General features: G+C 45.6%; 1 protein-coding gene across 3 annotated transcripts in view; it reads left to right on the forward strand.

Moving 5' to 3' along the window:
* LOC149328699 (uncharacterized) overlaps positions 1–17,957 on the forward strand; it is a 340,147-nt gene that overhangs the window by 229,114 nt on the left and 93,076 nt on the right. For 2 of the 3 annotated variants that reach the window (XR_016285470.1, XM_089559645.1), the window contains exon 3: positions 1,567–2,062. Coding sequence is in view for 2 of the 3 variants with exons in the window: in XM_089559645.1 (XP_089415771.1) it covers positions 1,801–2,062 (262 nt within the window). In the remaining variant the exon portion in view is untranslated. Of the gene's footprint in view, positions 1–826; positions 894–1,566; positions 2,063–17,957 lie in introns of all 3 variants that reach the window. The other variant, XM_089559646.1, reaches the window with a different exon arrangement.

Below are 17,957 nucleotides of genomic sequence, written 5' to 3' on the forward strand. Positions count from 1 at the left end.
CTTTATATGCGTGCAGCACGTGTTCCGTATCGACTCTTATTTCGGGACACTTGGGAAGTGTACTCTTTTGTGTCATCGGGAGCTGCGGAGCATTAGTGGAGTGAGGAAAGTGCTCATGCTTGAGATACGGTGGAAAGTGCATCATGCTTTAGATACGCTGGAGATAAGATGGTGTGCGTTTTTAACTGTTTTACAGTCTACAGTTAATAGTTCTTTAATTTTGTGTGTGTACGGCGTCTTCTTCTGATGTTGAATTTTCTAGGGATTGAGGGAACGTGGACGTCAATGTCCAGAATGAGAAAAAGAGGTGCAAGAGCCAACAGCCATAAAAGCTTTGTTAACAGCACTGGTCTAAGTTGGCGCAGTATCAAGGACTACGAAAAATACGCCGCTCAGTCTTTCGGCCTCAGCAAGTGAATCGGCAGAATATTCTTCATCGGCCCTAACTCTTAGACTCTACGTGTTCAGAATTATATTTTTTTTTGTGGCCAGTGAAGAATTCGTCCTTCCTGGCTTATTTCACTGGACACTAAAAGAACAGACGAGTATAGGTCTTTAACCGCTGGTTCACCATGTAGATCGCAGTACATTAATCTACTACTTTGCATCACTTGTATATCTCTTTACTTGCCGTAACGTGCCTCACATAACCTAACTTAACGTAACCTAAGCGATAATCGCTTACGTTTTCGTCTAAATCATGAAGTGAGGCAACGCAGCAGTAAAGCATGGTTATTTTGGAATACCAGCTGAAGCTATGGGTTTTTATTCTGGGATATTCTTTTCGCTAATCCCCGAGCATCACAACATTTGATTTGTCTCGCAGGAGGGGCGTGCATCATTCGGATAAAAAACTTGCCGCAGTCGCCTGAGCGCCCATTCTGTCGCCTCTGGTATGGCCACTTACTCTCTTGTTTACGAGTTAAAATGAGCCATCTTGACCAAATTTGTAACTATGGTGACGGCAGCACTTCCTTTGCAACATGGACAATGGAAATGTCAACTCATTTTCGGGTAGCTTTGCGATCTCATCTGTAAGATAGCACAACAAAGAGGCGCAAACGCCAGGTGATCATATCACAGCAGAAATTTAGAAGAATTGAACTTGGGTAGAGATATGTGACGCTTAAGTAGTGTAAAAAAAGCGTAGTGGACAAAACAAGGTAACGCACACAAAACGGCGGAGCAACTGAGGTAGAATCAGTGATTGTAAACTCACTCCTTTAAGTGAGCGTACTAGAGACGGTATTATTAGTTTCAATTGGATTGATATTCATGAAAAAGTAAAGTTAAATCGCTAACGCCAACATAGAACAAAGCACAGATGCGGGCCTGCCAGAATCGGATAAGAGTGCGTGTGGCAACACCCACCAGACGGATACACCACAGCATGATCAGTCTACCATTCACACAAAAGTAGCAATTGAGTTTAAGAAAGTTCTACTGCTGTTATCTGACGCAAGCAATATTCTGAAAGTGAACCCTGACTATTGCAGAGCTGATAACGTTCATTCGGCTGATAACGATGACTAAGCAATATCGACGTCTTTCATTTCTGTCTTCCAGGAGCCATGACAACGACGTGGCCGTACCGCCGGGGCGGACACCCGGAGGAAGAATACCGGAGGAAAACCCCACTTACCTACGATACCACCAGCAAAAGAAGTCGCGATACCAGCACCGTCACCAGCACCACCAGCAGCACCAGCAGCAGTAGCAGTGGGAGCCACCCGCACCAAGTCGTCGGCGTCGCTTGCATGATGGCCCTGTGCCGTTCCCGGTGACCCCACCGGTGATTGCATGGAGGACGGCCGGCCGCCACCTTACGCTAGCCGGGGCTCCGTGGCCGACCACCGCCAGGTGATCATAGACCTGGACCAGACCAGCATCGGGGGAACCAGGACGTCGCAGCAGCAGTCGTCTCAGCAGCCGGAGCCCCCCGTGGTGACACCGCGATACATGCGGAGTGCACCCATCAAGCTCCTGACCCACCCGGTGGACAGGAACCTCACCTGGTACTTCGTGGCCTCCGTCGCGTTCGTCTCCGTGTGCGCCATCATCGGTGAGTCCGACTGGGCGCTACTTCATGTGTACCGCTGTCAGAGATAAAGAATAAAGAATGACAGGAGGCTATAGCATTGTCCAGAGGCTGAACCTTAGGTAGTTGATCCCAAAAAGCAGTACTCATTAAAGCCTAAGATTGGTTTGGTTTGGTTTATGAGGTTTAACGTCCCAAAGCGACTCCGGCTATGAGAGACGCCGTAGTGGAGGGCTCCGGAAATTTCGACCACCTGGGGTTCTTTAACGTGCACTGACATCGCACAGTACACGGGCCTCTAGAATTTCTCCTCCAAAGAAATTCAACCGCTCGCGGCCGGGATCGAACCCGCGTCTTTCGGGTCAGCAGCCGAGCACCATAACCACTGAGCCACCGCGCGGCATTAAAGCCTACGATAAATGTAGTTCCAGTCATATGATGTCCTCTGAAAACGGCATAGAAAATGAAGTAGTGTGACATTCGGTACGGCTATAGGGTGGCGGTGATCGCGGCAAAACGATACGTTAGCTGGCAAAGAGATGAACTCTTGGGCTAATGTCGGATGACGAAAAACTTTCTAAAAGACTCAGAGGTGAAAGATTCCTCTGGGGAGGCTTGGTTAGGTGAATTTTGTGACGATTTTGGTAAGGTTATGCAGGCTGTGCGGCTGTGGTTGGAAAATTGCTGCATTATTGTGACCCATTTGTAGCTTATCCACGAAATGGTGTTTTTAATGTTCCAAATCGGTGTTGCGTAATTCAATTTTGACGTGACTCATGTTTTGTAAAATGGAGTTTTAATGAAGAGGAGGGTAGTGGAATGTTACGTCTTTTATACTCTAGAGAACCATTAACGCTACTGATGAAATTGATACTATGGAGGTTTCATGGTATATTGTTTGTAATATCAACACTCGAAGTATTTATAGCATCTTGCATTATCTTACGGGGATCCATTCAGATAATAAGTAGGAGAGCTACCAGAGACCCGAAATACCATTCAGCGACATGTAGTTCCATTAGTGAGTTGTGACACCAGTTAGGAATTCTTTTTTTATTCTGGTTCACGGGGTTACGTATCACTGTCGTTTTTAATTTCTGGGCACGCGACGCAATCGCCGTTAATAAGTGCGTGGGGGAAGAAAAAAAATCAGGCAAATCCGTAATGTACATTACAAATTACAGAAGGCATAAAACACTGCCTTGTGGAAGGCCAGGTGTAACCGTTATTAAGGACGGGCGGCAATTATTGGCTGTTGCAAAGCTGGCGGTTAATGAGGAAGTACGTGTTCAATCCGCTTTAGCAAGAGGTCGTCAAGATTAATCTGACCGAGTTTAATAGTAGCATGTGGCAAATCTTGTCAAAGGCCCCTAGAAAGTCCAAGAATACGCAGTATACGTACGAACCGTCATCAAAAATGGCATACATATTGTGCACGTAACAAAAAATGGTTTCACAGGAGTACTGTTTTGAGGTCTCACGCTGTGAAGAAAAATTTAAATCTATTCTAGGAAATTTACCAGGTCAGTAAATATTACGTATTCTAAAATACACGCGTGATGCACTATACAAGGGAAGTAGTGTGGGAGCTAGTTCTTTGGTGAATGTTTGTTCAAAATTGGTGTAACACTCCTATTGCCCTTCTATTTCCCGGCAGAATTCATTATATGCATTATCAACTTTTGTGTTTTTGTCACACTATCCTAAATTCTATTGCTGTAGAAAGATGAACATTGCTGTGATGTTTTTTGCTTGATTTGAATACTTGATGCTTATGTTCCGTACGAATGCTTTGTTAATGTGTATTGATAAATAACACATTCTTTTTCTGTTATAAACATGTTGGTAGGCATATTATGTGCTATGGTGTTGCAGCTTTGCGTGCTTTTAGGTTTGGTGCTGAATTATGGTTTTTTGCCCCGCCGCCTTGGCTCAGTGGTTATGACACTCGGCTACTGACCCGAAGACGCGGGTTCGATCCCGGCCGCGGTGGTCGAATTTCGATGGAGGCGAAATTCTACAGGTCGTGTGCTGTGCGATGTCAGTGCACGTTAAAGAACCCCAGGTGGTCGAAATTTCCGGAGCCCTTCACTACGGCGTCCTTCATAGCCTGAGTTGCTTTATCACGTTAAAGGGACACTGAGGAGAAATTGAAGTTGGCTTGTATCGACAGAATACCAGCTCCTGATTACAAAAACGCCACTCATACTGACAACAAAGCTCTTGTAACGTAGAAAAGAGCAAGAACCAAAATACAGGTATCGCCGCCACAGGCCAAACTCGCAAGTACAAGCGTCATGACGTCATATAACAAAACAGTGTTGCTAGAACCAATGCAACGCTAGGACACGAGAAGCACAAATCACTGAGGCGCAGCCAATGCATGCGCAAATCTCCTTGACGTCGCCAGATGGCGCCACGTGCCGGGCAGCTACGCGCTCGCCTGAAGCATCGGGACCAATCAGCGCCTGCTCGCCGGCGTTAGGCGGGCTCCCGGTATTCCGCTAGCGGTATCAAGGTGCACGGTATGCTAAAGGTGTCTATTTGCGAGAACTTCGTTGACGACTTCGAGAACGAGATCCATCGTAACGCTCGCAAAACGCCGGTGCAAACGTAAGCGAAGCGACTGTAGCGACGGCCGCAATAGCCGATAGATGCCTTCAACGTGCGGCCGGCGGTAGCTTTCTTTTCGGCTGCTGCTAGGCCGCACTGCTGGCACCAGAAATCACGGAGTCTGCATCACGTCATGTCACGTCATGTTTCACGTCACTTAGTCCTCTGTCGTCATAGCCGAATCCCAAGTTTGAATCACAGCGGCGGGAAAAACCTTTTCAACTTCGAATCCAAATCTCTTAGAAATAAATGCATTTTTCGCTGCCGGCCAAGTGGCAACAAAGCCATGACATGCCGAACTATCGGATTTTGCTATAAAAAATATATTAATAGTGCTCTCCTCAGTGTCCCTTTAAACCCCAATAAACCAATCAATTAAGCTTTCCAGGGGGCGGGACCCCAATTCGAGCCTATACCTAGGCTTTTTGTCCCCGCCCCTCACATCTCTGGTGTGGAATAATCTGATTGGTTTAAATTTAAGACTAGCCCTAGTTTCCCTATTTGCGATCTTGTGTGAGGCTTCCTGTATCTGCGTTTTGGTGACCTTAAAGAATGATAATTTAATGTCATCGGTGGCGGGGGACGAATAATTATTCAGGGACGTTTTTAACATTCTGAATGCCAATAGAGTCCACAGCAACAGGAGGCGTAGTTTATTGTTCAAAGCGGGAAACACTGGAAATTGTTAGATAATAGCACTGGAAAAGTTTTTGCGAACATTTTATTCAGGATCGTGGGCCAGTCATCGTTATGAACGCTTTGGCCTTATGATTTTTCTCAGGGAATTGTGAAGATTTCATTTGGATATTAGGATTCCAACACATTTTTGGGCTTTCAATGGGGTAATGCATTTCTTAGACGTTAGCCTTGTGGGTAGAAGAAAGCTAACGTAAGCAAGCATCAGCGGCAATTTTAATGCCATCCAGCGTTCTTTGAAACGGGCTTTCTTGTAGCTTAATGGGCGCGTTTGGAGTTTTTACCAAAGCCAATTATTTTTGCCGTGCACGGGGCTTTTGAACTGGACATTATTGTGTGTAGTGAAATTTATGTGTGGGTAGTTGCTCAAGTTTGTTGAGAAAAATGTTCCACTTTTCCTCAGTGTTGCGAGTGTCAATGTTTTCCGCAAAATACCTAGAAAAAAATAATTTACAGCAATTTCATCAGTATTTGCCCCGTTATAATAGCGGAATACTTTATTTTCATTTTGCAAAGGTTTAAATGTAGCAATAATGCGTAGCGGGTGAGTTAACAATGAATACGTACGGAAATGAACACCGCAAGAAAGGAAAGGCAAGATAAAGAAAGCGCCTGTCTGTCTCGTTGTTTACCTTGTCCTTCGTTTTTTTGCGTTGTTCCTATCTTCCAGTTTATTCGTGGTCCTAACGTGGATGTGTAAAGAAAACATGGTCACTTAGGCCAGCAAAATATGTTATTTCGGATTAAAACCCGGACACGTCAGTTAGCATTGGACCAAGAATATTTTTAGTCCCACCTGATATTTTGGTCGGTTCATAACAAGCACTGTTAACTTGAACAAACGGCACCAGTCAAAAACTCTCTTACGTGGTAGCCTTATTGCGTGCTCCTTTCCATATTGGACCATTGAAATAAGGCAGATGTTAAAATCACTTAATACAAAACTCGGGGATGAAGGACACTTATTAATTATGAAACTAACGGCGTCTCGCAGGTCGCTAACAAATGAACGTGAGAAATTGGGGCGTCTCTAACAGGCACGAAAACTGTTTTTTAGCCTCTAATTAGCTTCTGATGCGGTACGATCGGGAATCGGTGATTAAGCGATTTTTTTTTCCGGCTGTAACAGTTTTGCCTGTTTGGTGTGGAAACGTCGTTGAAACTATGCCGAGGTTTTCAGTGAGGCGGTGTAAAATTCCTAAAAAATAGAGTGGTGGTTTAAATAAAAAGGAAGTCTTTTCAGGAACACACACGCTACCGCGGCGGACGCCTATTAATTTAAAAAATGAGCCTGGTATGCTAGCTCATGAACTGAGCTTAATTGAGTAACGTCTTAATTAGCAATGTCTACTGGTTAGCGCCATGCCGAGTTCGTAAACGAGACGATGCCATATCAGTTTTTGAAACGAAGAAAAACTCGTTCTTTAACTCCTTGCAGCGCGAGGAAATTCTCTGTTTTTTTTTTCTGCACAAAACCGAAAATGAGAGCAGAGAGCGCTTAAGGAGTTCACTGGAAAACCGACGTAAGCGGGTTATGCGTTGCAGTGATTACGGCGGCAAATTAGAACAGCGTGCGCTATTGTACCACGTCCTGCACTTTCTTTTGCATCATCGCTGTCGAAACTATTGGCGATGTTGGTGGCTATGACTATTCTTCGCCTTGCCTCAAGCGACGAAGCAATAGAAATTGCATGACGGTGTACAATTCGCAACTTTCACCTCTTGTATTTCGCAACTTTCACCTCTTGTGCTTGTATTCGCTCAGTCGACGGGCTGCCACGTGGCATTGATATCTCAATACACCCGGCTTGCTGAAAACACACGCTTGTAAGCCGATCACGGACATGTTACAAATTTTTGTAGCATTTCTTTTGTCTCAAGGTGAGAAAGAAATTCGGATAAATACTTAATAACGTCGAAACTTGGGCTTCTCGGTTAATACTTTGCGAGGCTGTACAGCATCCGAAAAACAAGACACCGATACAGTAGTGGACGCATTCAGCGTTAACTTCCGACCACTTCCAAACCATGAACTAAGCGTACACTCTTATCCTTCTTTATTCGTCCGTCTCTGGCTATTCTTTTGTCTCCGCCACTTGGGTGGACTGCTTCTTATCTTTAGTGCTATGTTAACACTTAGTAAGGAGGAGTGACTGCTGCTGTCTACAATGATGGCCTCCATTCAATAAATAGAAATAAACAATTCACTTCATACTCCTCATATGGTCTGTGTTCAAGTGCCACCCATCAGTATACCCTTCTACAGAAAGCGTGAATGTAACGGCGTTGAAGTCACAAGTTCCTGGCCGGCGAAGTTTTGGTACATATGAAATTTCTCGGAGGGCCACTGTCTTGCAGTTCTTTCTATGGAGCGTCTTTATAAAATGAAAAACAAAACAAAAAACAACAAAACTGAGCAAAGACAACAAGACATATTAAGCTTTCAAAAATTGGCCGCCGCGGTGGCTCAGTGATTATGGCGCTCGGCTGCTGACCCGAAAGACGCGGGTTCGGACACGCTACCGCGGCGGACGCCTATTAATTTAAAAAATGAGCCTGGTTTGCTAGCTCATGAACTGAGCTTAATTGAGTAACGTCTTAATTAGCAATGTCTACTGGTTAGCGCCATGCCGAGTTCGTAAACGAGACGATGCCATATCAGTTTTTGAAACGAAGAAAAACTCGTTCTTTAACTCCTTGCAGCGCGAGGAAATTCTCTGTTTTTTTTTTCTGCACAAAACCGAAAATGAGAGCAGAGAGCGCTTAGGGAGTTCACTGGAAAACCGACGTAAGCGGGTTATGCGTTGCAGTGATTACGGCGGCAAATTAGAAGAGCGTGCGCTATTGTACCACGTCCTGCACTTTCTTTTGCATCATCGCTGTCGAAACTATTGGCGATGTTGGTGGCTATGACTATTCTTCGCCTTGCCTCAAGCGACGAAGCAATAGAAATTGCATGACGGTGTACAATTCGCAACTTTCACCTCTGGTGTCGCCCCCACGCGGCCGCCACCGGTATCACCCGAAAGATGATATGCACTCTTCGCGCCCGGCTTGGTCCGGCGTCTCCGACCCAAGTGCTGTGCTCTTAGTTATAAGATGCAGCGTCTTCAGCGTGCCATTACATTTTGAGTTTTTCACACAGCCACGGCAACAGGTTAATATAATACCATGTCCATATCCATGGGCGCCATGCAAAGCATGCATTATGGGCAGAAAAGATAACAGAAATTACATTTTATCTTTCGCAGTGCTCAAACTGCGGTTTCAAAGGCGAGAAACAACTGCATATGCTTCCTCTGAATTATAAGCTCAAGGAGGGGATAATCAACTTAATAAAATCTCGGTGCGAACAGTTGGGCTGATCATCGCGAAGATTTAAAACAGCGCAATAAAACGGTACGATGAAGAAATGCAGAAACGACAGCACTAGCGCTGTAGCTGTCTCGTTGTTCCGGTGTTTTTCATTGTCCTCGTTTTTTTTGTTTCGGTGCTTAAAACTTGCAGCCCAATCAAGGTTCGCACTGCGAGAGCTGTGAACAAGGATATGACTACACCAAACAATTCTGTACAAAAGCATTTTTTGGATGGCAAAGAGTATATGAACGCCATTCTTTTCATACATTGTAAGATTTCTCTATAAGAATCAATATATCCGTACATTTATCGTCGGCAGGCCTGGGTTTCTTTATATCAACGTTTTTGCTATTGTCAAAGATATTCCCCATTGCTTTTTAATGGCAACTATAACAGCCAGATTACAGCACTGGAAAAACTTTAAAAGAAACATTTTGCTACGCATTGGCAGAATGAACCATTTTCAGTATTTCCATAACAGTGCCTTACAGTATTCCAATATTCAATTTTTTTTCTACAAGAACGCTGGACATCAGTGTGCAGTGCGCATTTTGCCCCCCTTATTTATTCTAGAACAGTTCTGGTGACCATTGGCATACGTTGTGAACCATCCTTTAGGGCTACATTTCTCAGCAGTGACCACTTACTTGATCGTACAGGTACCTTGTAAGAAATGCGAAACACGGCTTTCGTGCACGATCTGACGTATGCAGTGATTGCAGACAGAAGTCACCGGAAGCGCACAAAGTTCGGAGTGTGTACTGAACATTACCGAGACGTGATTTAAGCAACGTCCACAGTCGGTACCACAGAGAATAGTCGCATTTGTGGCAGCGACGAAGTATAGTAGCAGGGCTTCGCCAGACTCAACAATTATAAACCACAGCGTATTTGTGTGAGGGAAAGAGTTTATGAATGCAATTTTTCAATATATTGCAAGATTTCACTTTAGAAGTAAAAAATTGCGAGGACACTTTGCCAACTAAAGTGTTGAGAGGCGAAAGCCGAGGACACTATGCCGTGGCGGCTTCCGGTGGATGTGACGTCACACCATTCCCCTAGCTATATCGATACCCAAATTATACATCTTTCGGGGATCTTAAGTGTTAATTACGCTTAATTACACATTGTACTATCTAATTTGACACAAATCCGGCATTTTCCCGACCATTCTGTGACAATTTTCACTATGCCGTGACGACTTCCGGTGGACGTGACGTCACACCGTTCCCGTGGCGATATCGACGTCTGCATTATTGCCACGCAGTTTTGATATTTTTTACTACAATTAATTAACTAATTACTCTGCAGTCATCAAACATGGCTTCAAGGTTAATTTTTCCTCCACTATCTGAAGTAGCCCTTCGTTTTCTCCTATCTTTCCTAGTTCCCGAGTTGACATGAGTTAAACGCTGCCAAAGGTGTGACACCCTCTGCTAACGGACAACAGTATGAGCCATGAAAGGCTTTCACCTTAATATGTCGCCGGATCTCCCATCGGCAAGCTTGCATTTATTTGCTTCTAAAGTTTTTGGCTATCGTCAAAAGCGTTCCCCATTGGCTTGCTATGGCAGCTTTAGCTGCTGTTTGGTACCGATGCAAAAACTTTAAAAGATTTTTCTACACATTGTAAAAATGAACCATTACCTTCAATATTTTCATAATGGTACCTTACAAATTTCTAATATTAAAATTTTTTACCCAAGAATGTTGAAAACAGCCATTTTTAGGAATATTTAAAGTTTGCTCTGGAATACCGGTTAGTGCTTTAACATTTCGACTTCACACCAGCATTAATTTGAATCTCGCGAGCACATTGCGCGAGGACATCAAGTGCATGTCATTGGTTTTTCAAGACAGGCGACTGGACGGTAGAATGTGTGAAGGAAGGACAACAAAAAATAGTAAAAGAGCCATGGTTCTGATTCGTAGTCTCATCTTGGCTTTTCACACTGCTTAGCCGATGGATGCTGAACCAATTTCTTTTCTATTTAATTGCCCGCATCCTATGTCAGGAGTAGAACGCAGCGTTAGCTACCTCTCCGACTTTTCCTTCTCTTACAGAGCACGCCCATGCTTTAATGGCCCTCCGAGTCCGTACATGTGGCAAGCGTCGGACGATTGCTTTCTTAACAGCACCGTGGCTGTTATCCCGCAAATCCTGCGCCGTTTACGCTTCTTACCAATCTCTGCTTCATTATCGAGTGCTTGAACGAGTTTGGTTTCTTCAGCGACACTAAGTCCGCTTCGAGCTTCGCTGCCGCGGCTTTCCAGAAAAACGATCGGCCCTCCAGAAGGACATCTAAAAAGAAGGCACCGAAAAATGCGGGCAGAAAATGAGCATGTGAGAATCCAGTGGAAGTAACACAGAGGGAAGAACTGAGGCACACGAGAGTCGTAAAAATGAAGGGGAAAGAAATGGTGGCGCAAAAGAGCCGGCTTAGACGAGAGAGGGCGCTTATTCCGACCGGACCCCTAGCGGCGGCTTCCGGAAGCTGCCTTAACTTTTCCATTAGGCGCCGGAGTGGATGTGTCATTCCTTCTCATTAAAGAGGGATTTACGGTTCCGACAACCTCTTCGAGCGGCGCCCCGAACACCGCGGCTGTTGCTTTGTTATCGTGTACAACCCACTAAGTGTAGGGGAAAAAATGAAAAAAAAGACAAGAAGATGAAACGAAGAGAGAGAAAAGAAACGGGGGGCCTAAAGAGTGAGCCGCGGGTGACGCCAGGCATTTTGGCAGCGGCGGCGTTGTTAATGGTTTCGGCAAGGGTGAACCGACGGCGGCGGGAGAAAAATATGGCCGCTCATGTCCCATTAAGTGTGAACGCGGCACGCGGTGGGGCGCATTTCTCGACGGGACTGCCACCTTCCGGTGGGCAAGGCCGAAACCGGGTCGTTCCGTACCGAGACCGGAATTATTCATTTCTCCGTTTTCTTTTTAAATTTTTCTTGCGACTTCCAATTCCCTCTTTTTTTTTTTCCTTCGTACCGTGACAGCAGGCTGGCAGTTGGTACCGGCGATTTCTCAATTACGACATCGCGAGCGCCCCTTTCCCAGCACAACTCTCTCCCCATTTGTAAACTTCATGTTTCGCAGCGTCGCTTTATAATTGGCCCTGCACAAGACAAAGTGAGAAAGGTCCCTCTAAGCCCTTAATGGCTTTGTGGTGAGCACGGCTCGGCACGGGTGCTTCGACAGCACAATGATTTTATACTTTTTCGAACTTGGCGCAACGAATAGCGAATTCTTCGACGACGTGTCCGTGGCCTGCAACGAGGTCACCGCGGCGAATTTCTTTTGTATAGAAAGCTCTAAATCTTTGTGAAAATGGGGCCATTTTAACAAACTTTAGAGGGCTATGAGGAAAGAGATAGCGGGCCGTACCAAAGGAATTCTTGGCACGGCCGGTTGGTGAGACGTAGGTGAAAAGTAATCAACTAGCTTTCGCCCACGACAGGGCGGAAAGCAAGGAGTTTGAATATAAGCAAAATGTTGAACGTAATTAGCAATTGCATCATTTGAAAATAAATGCGGAGAATTTGTGCAAAGCCATTCCTGCAAGAATGAAATATTTGTCGGTTTTGTTACGTTTTCTGCGCCTCACCTACTCTTTTCATATATGTTTAAGTTCAACCATTAGTTTATATCTGGGCTTGGAGCCGCTTTGCTTAGTTGCTCTACTGGTGTGTAGAGCACATGACAAGGGACCTTTCTGAATTCCTATTCCGGCGGCAGTCCCAGCACAAACAGTTAAATATTCGCTTTATTATAAGAACACCAAAACCAGCTACTTTTATAAAGTAAAGAACAAAGACTACTTCAGTAATCCTCCGACAACAGAGTGATTCAGCCCTGTAAGAGAAAACTTGCACAGGTTTCATTGCATTAAAGAAAAGAGTGGCATTAGCTGGGTAGAAGTTATGAACATGCAGCTAACTCATCAAGAAAAACAGGTGCAATGAAGTTACCCTTACGTCTTTCCACGTATGATGGGTACGCGGTAAATTACACTAGTATGTAAGCTGGCTAGTCTCGAAATAATAATAATAGTGAAAACGTTATTCACACCAAAAAAACAATACAAGACGCGGACGCGCCAAAGCCTCAATTGGGCTTGTAGGGCGCCGTCCGGCAGCAGCAACAACCTCTGTTACCAAATCAATTCTTTGTTTTCTGTACATTAAAACATATGCACTAGAGCTGTTCAAGCCCGGCAATAGCATCACGTAACTGTCTGCGAGTGTTCAAGTTGAACACATTATCAGGCATCTCATTGAATATACATGGGATATAATATGACCTTCGCACTGCAGGGACAATATATCGAGAAACTTTTCTTAATGGGATTGGTTTAACGTTGTGGAACCGAAATTCAGAGTTCCAGAAATATCTGAGTACAGTGATTTGTTTGAACACAATGTCAAAGGAAGGCAGACCTGAAGAAAGGAATACACTTTGCTGTTTATGGGGTATTGAATAGATGACACTCTTAGCCATATTCTTGAGAATACGGTTTATCCTATTTTTCCATGTTGCAGAACATTTGAAGAAACAGCACATGCCATATCTCAGCAGAGAATACCCCAAAGACTGTGCAATTAAACGTCTTATGGCAAATGGCAGGTAGGCCCTTAGAGCATATAGCAAGCATGCGACGCCTCTAAGCTTCTTACTGAGGTGTGCCATGTGCGTGTTCCAGGATAAATCACTGTCAAAGTAAATGCCAAGGTATTTCACGGACGGAACACATGTAATGGGGTAGCAAGAACATGCAGTGCAACTGGAGCTGTGCAAAAAAACCGCAGCGTTTTTCGGGATTGGCTTGCGTGCATTTCTAAAGCACGCTAGATGAGTTTTTTGGGGGTTTATATCAATCAGGTTACATTGAAACCAATCATATAGATTAGTAGCGTCCTGTTGAAGTTGACGGAGTGAGCAAGAAAAATCTGTATTAGATGAGATGAGGAGGGTGTCATCTGCATATTGATAAATCTGTGATGAAGTTATAATGCTGGGGAGGTCATTAACATAGAGATTAAATAAGAGGGGTGATAAGATGGAACCCTGGGGAACACCACTATATAAGTCTATAATTCTGCTTTGCACAGGTCCAGGTTCCACCATCTGAGATCGCTGAGACACATAATTTCTTAGTAACATTTGAAAAGGACCACGAAAACCATAGCAAATGCAGGGACTTATACTTACTTGTAGCGCGGCAGTCGCGATTAACTATTAAGCGGCCTGCCGCGAACTGATATTGCGTACATGTTAACAGGGACGGATTGATTGACCTAGATTTCTCTGATAGTAGTTGCTGAGACTATGTACTTCGTGGCGTTATAATGACGGTTAGAATAATTATTAATAGTTGTGACAGCAGTAGTGCATGGCGCGTCTTTAAGGAACAAAAAAATTATAATACCACAATTTCAGGATCGCTTGGTCACATTGTGGCCAATGACAGACATACGCGTGTTTACTGAGTATACAATTAGAATGTACTGTTTTTGGTCGCTTGATTAAATTGTTTGGACTATATACACGACAGTCGAGACTAGAAAACGTTGACCATGGATGGCGCTTTCCGTCAGAATCATTCTTCAGAAGCCGATAGCTCTGATGTGAACGCAGTTGCGAAGATCGACGATACGACGTACTAGCCTTAGTGGGTACTTTAAGTACGGGAGTTAGGCGCACAAAAACTGATATTGCATTCTGAAAAATTTCAGCGTTGGCCTACATCTTGTACGCAGAGTAATTCTGCAGACCGTCAAAGTATACATGACTATCGACACCGAGAGTCCACACTCTTCAGCAGTTATATTTTGAAGCCGGCAGCCACACCTCGTCAGGAAAAAAGTCTGAGGATTTATATGCGCTTTTTTTGGCAGCAGTGACAGATATTTAGGGTACTTCCTGCGGCCTGAATGCTGTCGAAAATGGCTCTTACGTGGGCATCAGATATAGGTGCCCTCATGACCACATTTTCTGCGGGCGCTTGCCCAACATACAATGGCAATCGCACACACATCCACAGCTAACGTTATGGTTTCGTGGTGGTTTCGCTTAAACTAGCGACTAAATACAACGTCTCCTTTCTACGCGTCCAGTCGTCCGAGTGTTACATTAAGCTAATCTCCTTTACTTTTCCCACGTTCGGGTGCCTTCATTCCGCATTTTCTTCGACTCGGCGGAGAATCGCAAAGCTGGGATAATTTATAATCATAACGCCTCTCGCAGGGCGCGTAATTAGAGGGAAGTTATTAATGGTTTTTACTCCTCCAAAGTGCAGGACCACTAATATGTGATGCGAAAGCATGCTGCATGCTGTATGCGTGTTTTCAGTGGTTTAACGCAGCGTCGTAAGTGCGTATATTCTATTTCTATGTCACGGTTAGCTCCTCACTCCGTATGAGGCTCTAGGACCTTGCGGTAGCATAACATCAACGATGTTTGCGATGAAGGGTAGCTTTACTAACCCCAGCGAAATAGGGTTTAACTGTTGACAGCGACCAGCTTTACATATGCGAGTACATCTGTGTGCGTTACTTACGTGTGAGTGCATATTCCTCCTTGTTCTACCGCCCTCATCTGTAGTAGCCTCTTCAATAAGTTATCGCGCAAATATATCCAGGCACTATTCAAGAGTGAGTCGGCATGCCAGTGTTCCTTATGAATGTTGCTAGTAGATCAGGAAAACCCATAGGCTTGACATCTTGTAAGCGCGAAAGAAATGGCACTTATGACACAGTGGCGCACGAGACAAAGCACACCCGCAGCTGTATATTGCAAAAAGAAAATGAATGCAAATGAATTGTAAGGATTTTATTTATGGTAATTTCAGTTTTGCAATATTGTCACGTTGTAGTGACGGCAGTCCAGCGGTCAGGAAGACACCAGAAATACTTTCAAACGAAGCTCTTTATTTGGGCTGACTTGCGCCCTCAAAAGAACTGAATCACTCAGTGGCGGCGTAAGCAACAAGCGTGCTCGTCAATCGTCGAACTACGAATGTCCGCCGCTCGCGGCATCGCTCAATTTAAAGCCGGCAAGGAAACTTCCAGATAACAGGTCAAGATCATCTACGGTAATCTGGAAAAACCTAGATGCAGCCTTCCATGGCTGCGAACAATCGAGATTAGTCTGGTCGCTTCTCGCGCCACGAACAAAAGTGATAACGACCCTTTCCTGCTGCCTTGAGCGCGAACGAACACACACTGCAATGATACGTGGCATTACCCCCCTTCCAAAGAAGCATCGTCTCGGTGCTTTAAAATGAAAATAAATACGGAGAATGCGAACTTCGACTCCTTTAGCGTTCGTAATAAGGCTTCAGGCGTACGACATGTACGACTTCCGGGCGTGGGCGGCGTCGCTGAGATGCTGTCGTGGCGTCGGGGATGACTTCATAGTCGAGGTCACCGATCCGACGGAGAACCCTGTACGGGCCAAAGTAGCGTCGCAGCAACTTTTCGCTCAATCCACGGCGGCGAACTGGCGTCCATATCCAAACCCGATCACCTGGCTTGTAATGCGTGTCTCGTCGGCGCAGATTGTAGCGTCGGGCGTCGGTGTGCTGCTGGTCTTGAATGCGAAGCCGCGCAAGTCTTCGGGCTTCCTCGGCGCGATGAAGGTAGGCGGCGACGTCGAGATTTTCTTCGTCGGAAACGTGCGGGAGCATTGCGTCGAGTGTTGTCGTGGGCTTCCTGCCGTATACCAGCTGGAATGGGGTAAACCTGGTTGTCTCCTGGACGGCAGTATTATAAGCGAAGATCACGTAGGGCAGAATGGAGTCCCACGTCTTGTGTTCGGCGTCGATGTACATGGAGAGCATGTCTGCGATGGTCTTGTTCAGACGCTCTGTGAGTCCGTTGGTTTGTGGATGATAGGCAGTGGTCCTCCGATGGCTTGTCTGGCTGTAGTTTAAAATGGCTTGCGTGAGCTCCGCTGTAAACGCCGTTCCTCTGTCTGTGATGAGCACTTCCGGGGCGCCGTGTCGCAGGAGAATTTGTTCGACAAAAAATTTTGCGACTTCTGTTGCGGTACCACTAGGCAACGCTTTTGCTTCGGCGTAGCGGGTCATGTAGTCGGTGGCCACGATGATCCGCTTGTTTCCTGATGAAGAGGTCGGAAAGGGGCCGAGGAGGTCCATCCCTATTTGCTGAAAGGGATTAGTTGGCGGTGGTATGGGGTTCAGGAGTCCGGCTGGTCTAGTCGGAGGAGTTTTCCGTCGCTGACACTCACGGCACGTTTTCACGTAATGGGAAACGTCGGTAGCTAGCCGTGGCCAATAGTACTTCTCCTGGATGCGGTGCAACGTGCGAGCAATCCCGAGATGTCCTGCAGTCGGCTCATCATGACATGCCTGCATAATTTCTTGCCTGAGATTTTTGGGCACGACAAGAAGATGCACTGTCCTGTTCGGCGCGAAGTTCTTCTTCAGGAGAACATTATTGTGAAGGACGAAGGACGACAGTTGCCGCTTGAACCCTCGGGGAGGCGATGCGGTCTTGCCTTTCAGATAATCAACTAGGCTTTGCAAATCAGGATCCGAGTGCTGCTGCTGCGCGAAACTGCTGGCGCTTACCGGTCCTAAGAAAGCGTCGTCGTCTTCCTCTTCGGGTGCTGCGTCGACAGGAGCTCGTGACAAGCAGTCTGCATCGGAATGCTTGCGGCCAGATTTGTAGACTACAGTTATGTCGAATTCTTGAAGACGCAGGCTCCAACGAGCAAGGCGGCCGGAGGGATCTTTCAAATTGGCCAGCCAGCACAGAGCATGGTGATCACTCACAACCTTGAATGGTCGTCCGTATAGGTAGGGGCGAAATTTGGACGTGGCCCAAATAATGGCGAGGCATTCTTTCTCTGTCGTCGAATAGTTGGCTTCGGCTCTCGACAGTGAACGGCTAGCGTACGCGATAACTTTCTCCTGTCTGCCATTTTTCTGAACGAGGACCGCTCCTAAGCCCACGCTGCTTGCATCGGTATGAACTTCGGTTTCGGCGTTTTCATCAAAGTGCCCGAGCACAGGAGGGGACTGTAAGCAGCGCTTCGGCTCGTTGAAAGCTTCCTCTTGTGGCCTTTCCCATTTAAAAGGCACGTCAGCCTTGGTAAGTTGAGTCAAAGGTTCAGCGATGCGCGAAAAGTTCTTGACAAATCGTCGGTAATAAGCGCACAATCCAAGGAATCTGCGTATAGCCTTCTTGTCATTAGGCTGTGGAAACTCTGCGATCGCAGCCGTCTTCTG

Source organism: Amblyomma mixtum, chromosome 9 (genome assembly GCF_055824585.1).
Source record: "Amblyomma mixtum isolate Tamu chromosome 9, ASM5582458v1, whole genome shotgun sequence".
NCBI classification, from domain to species: domain Eukaryota; kingdom Metazoa; phylum Arthropoda; class Arachnida; order Ixodida; family Ixodidae; genus Amblyomma; species Amblyomma mixtum.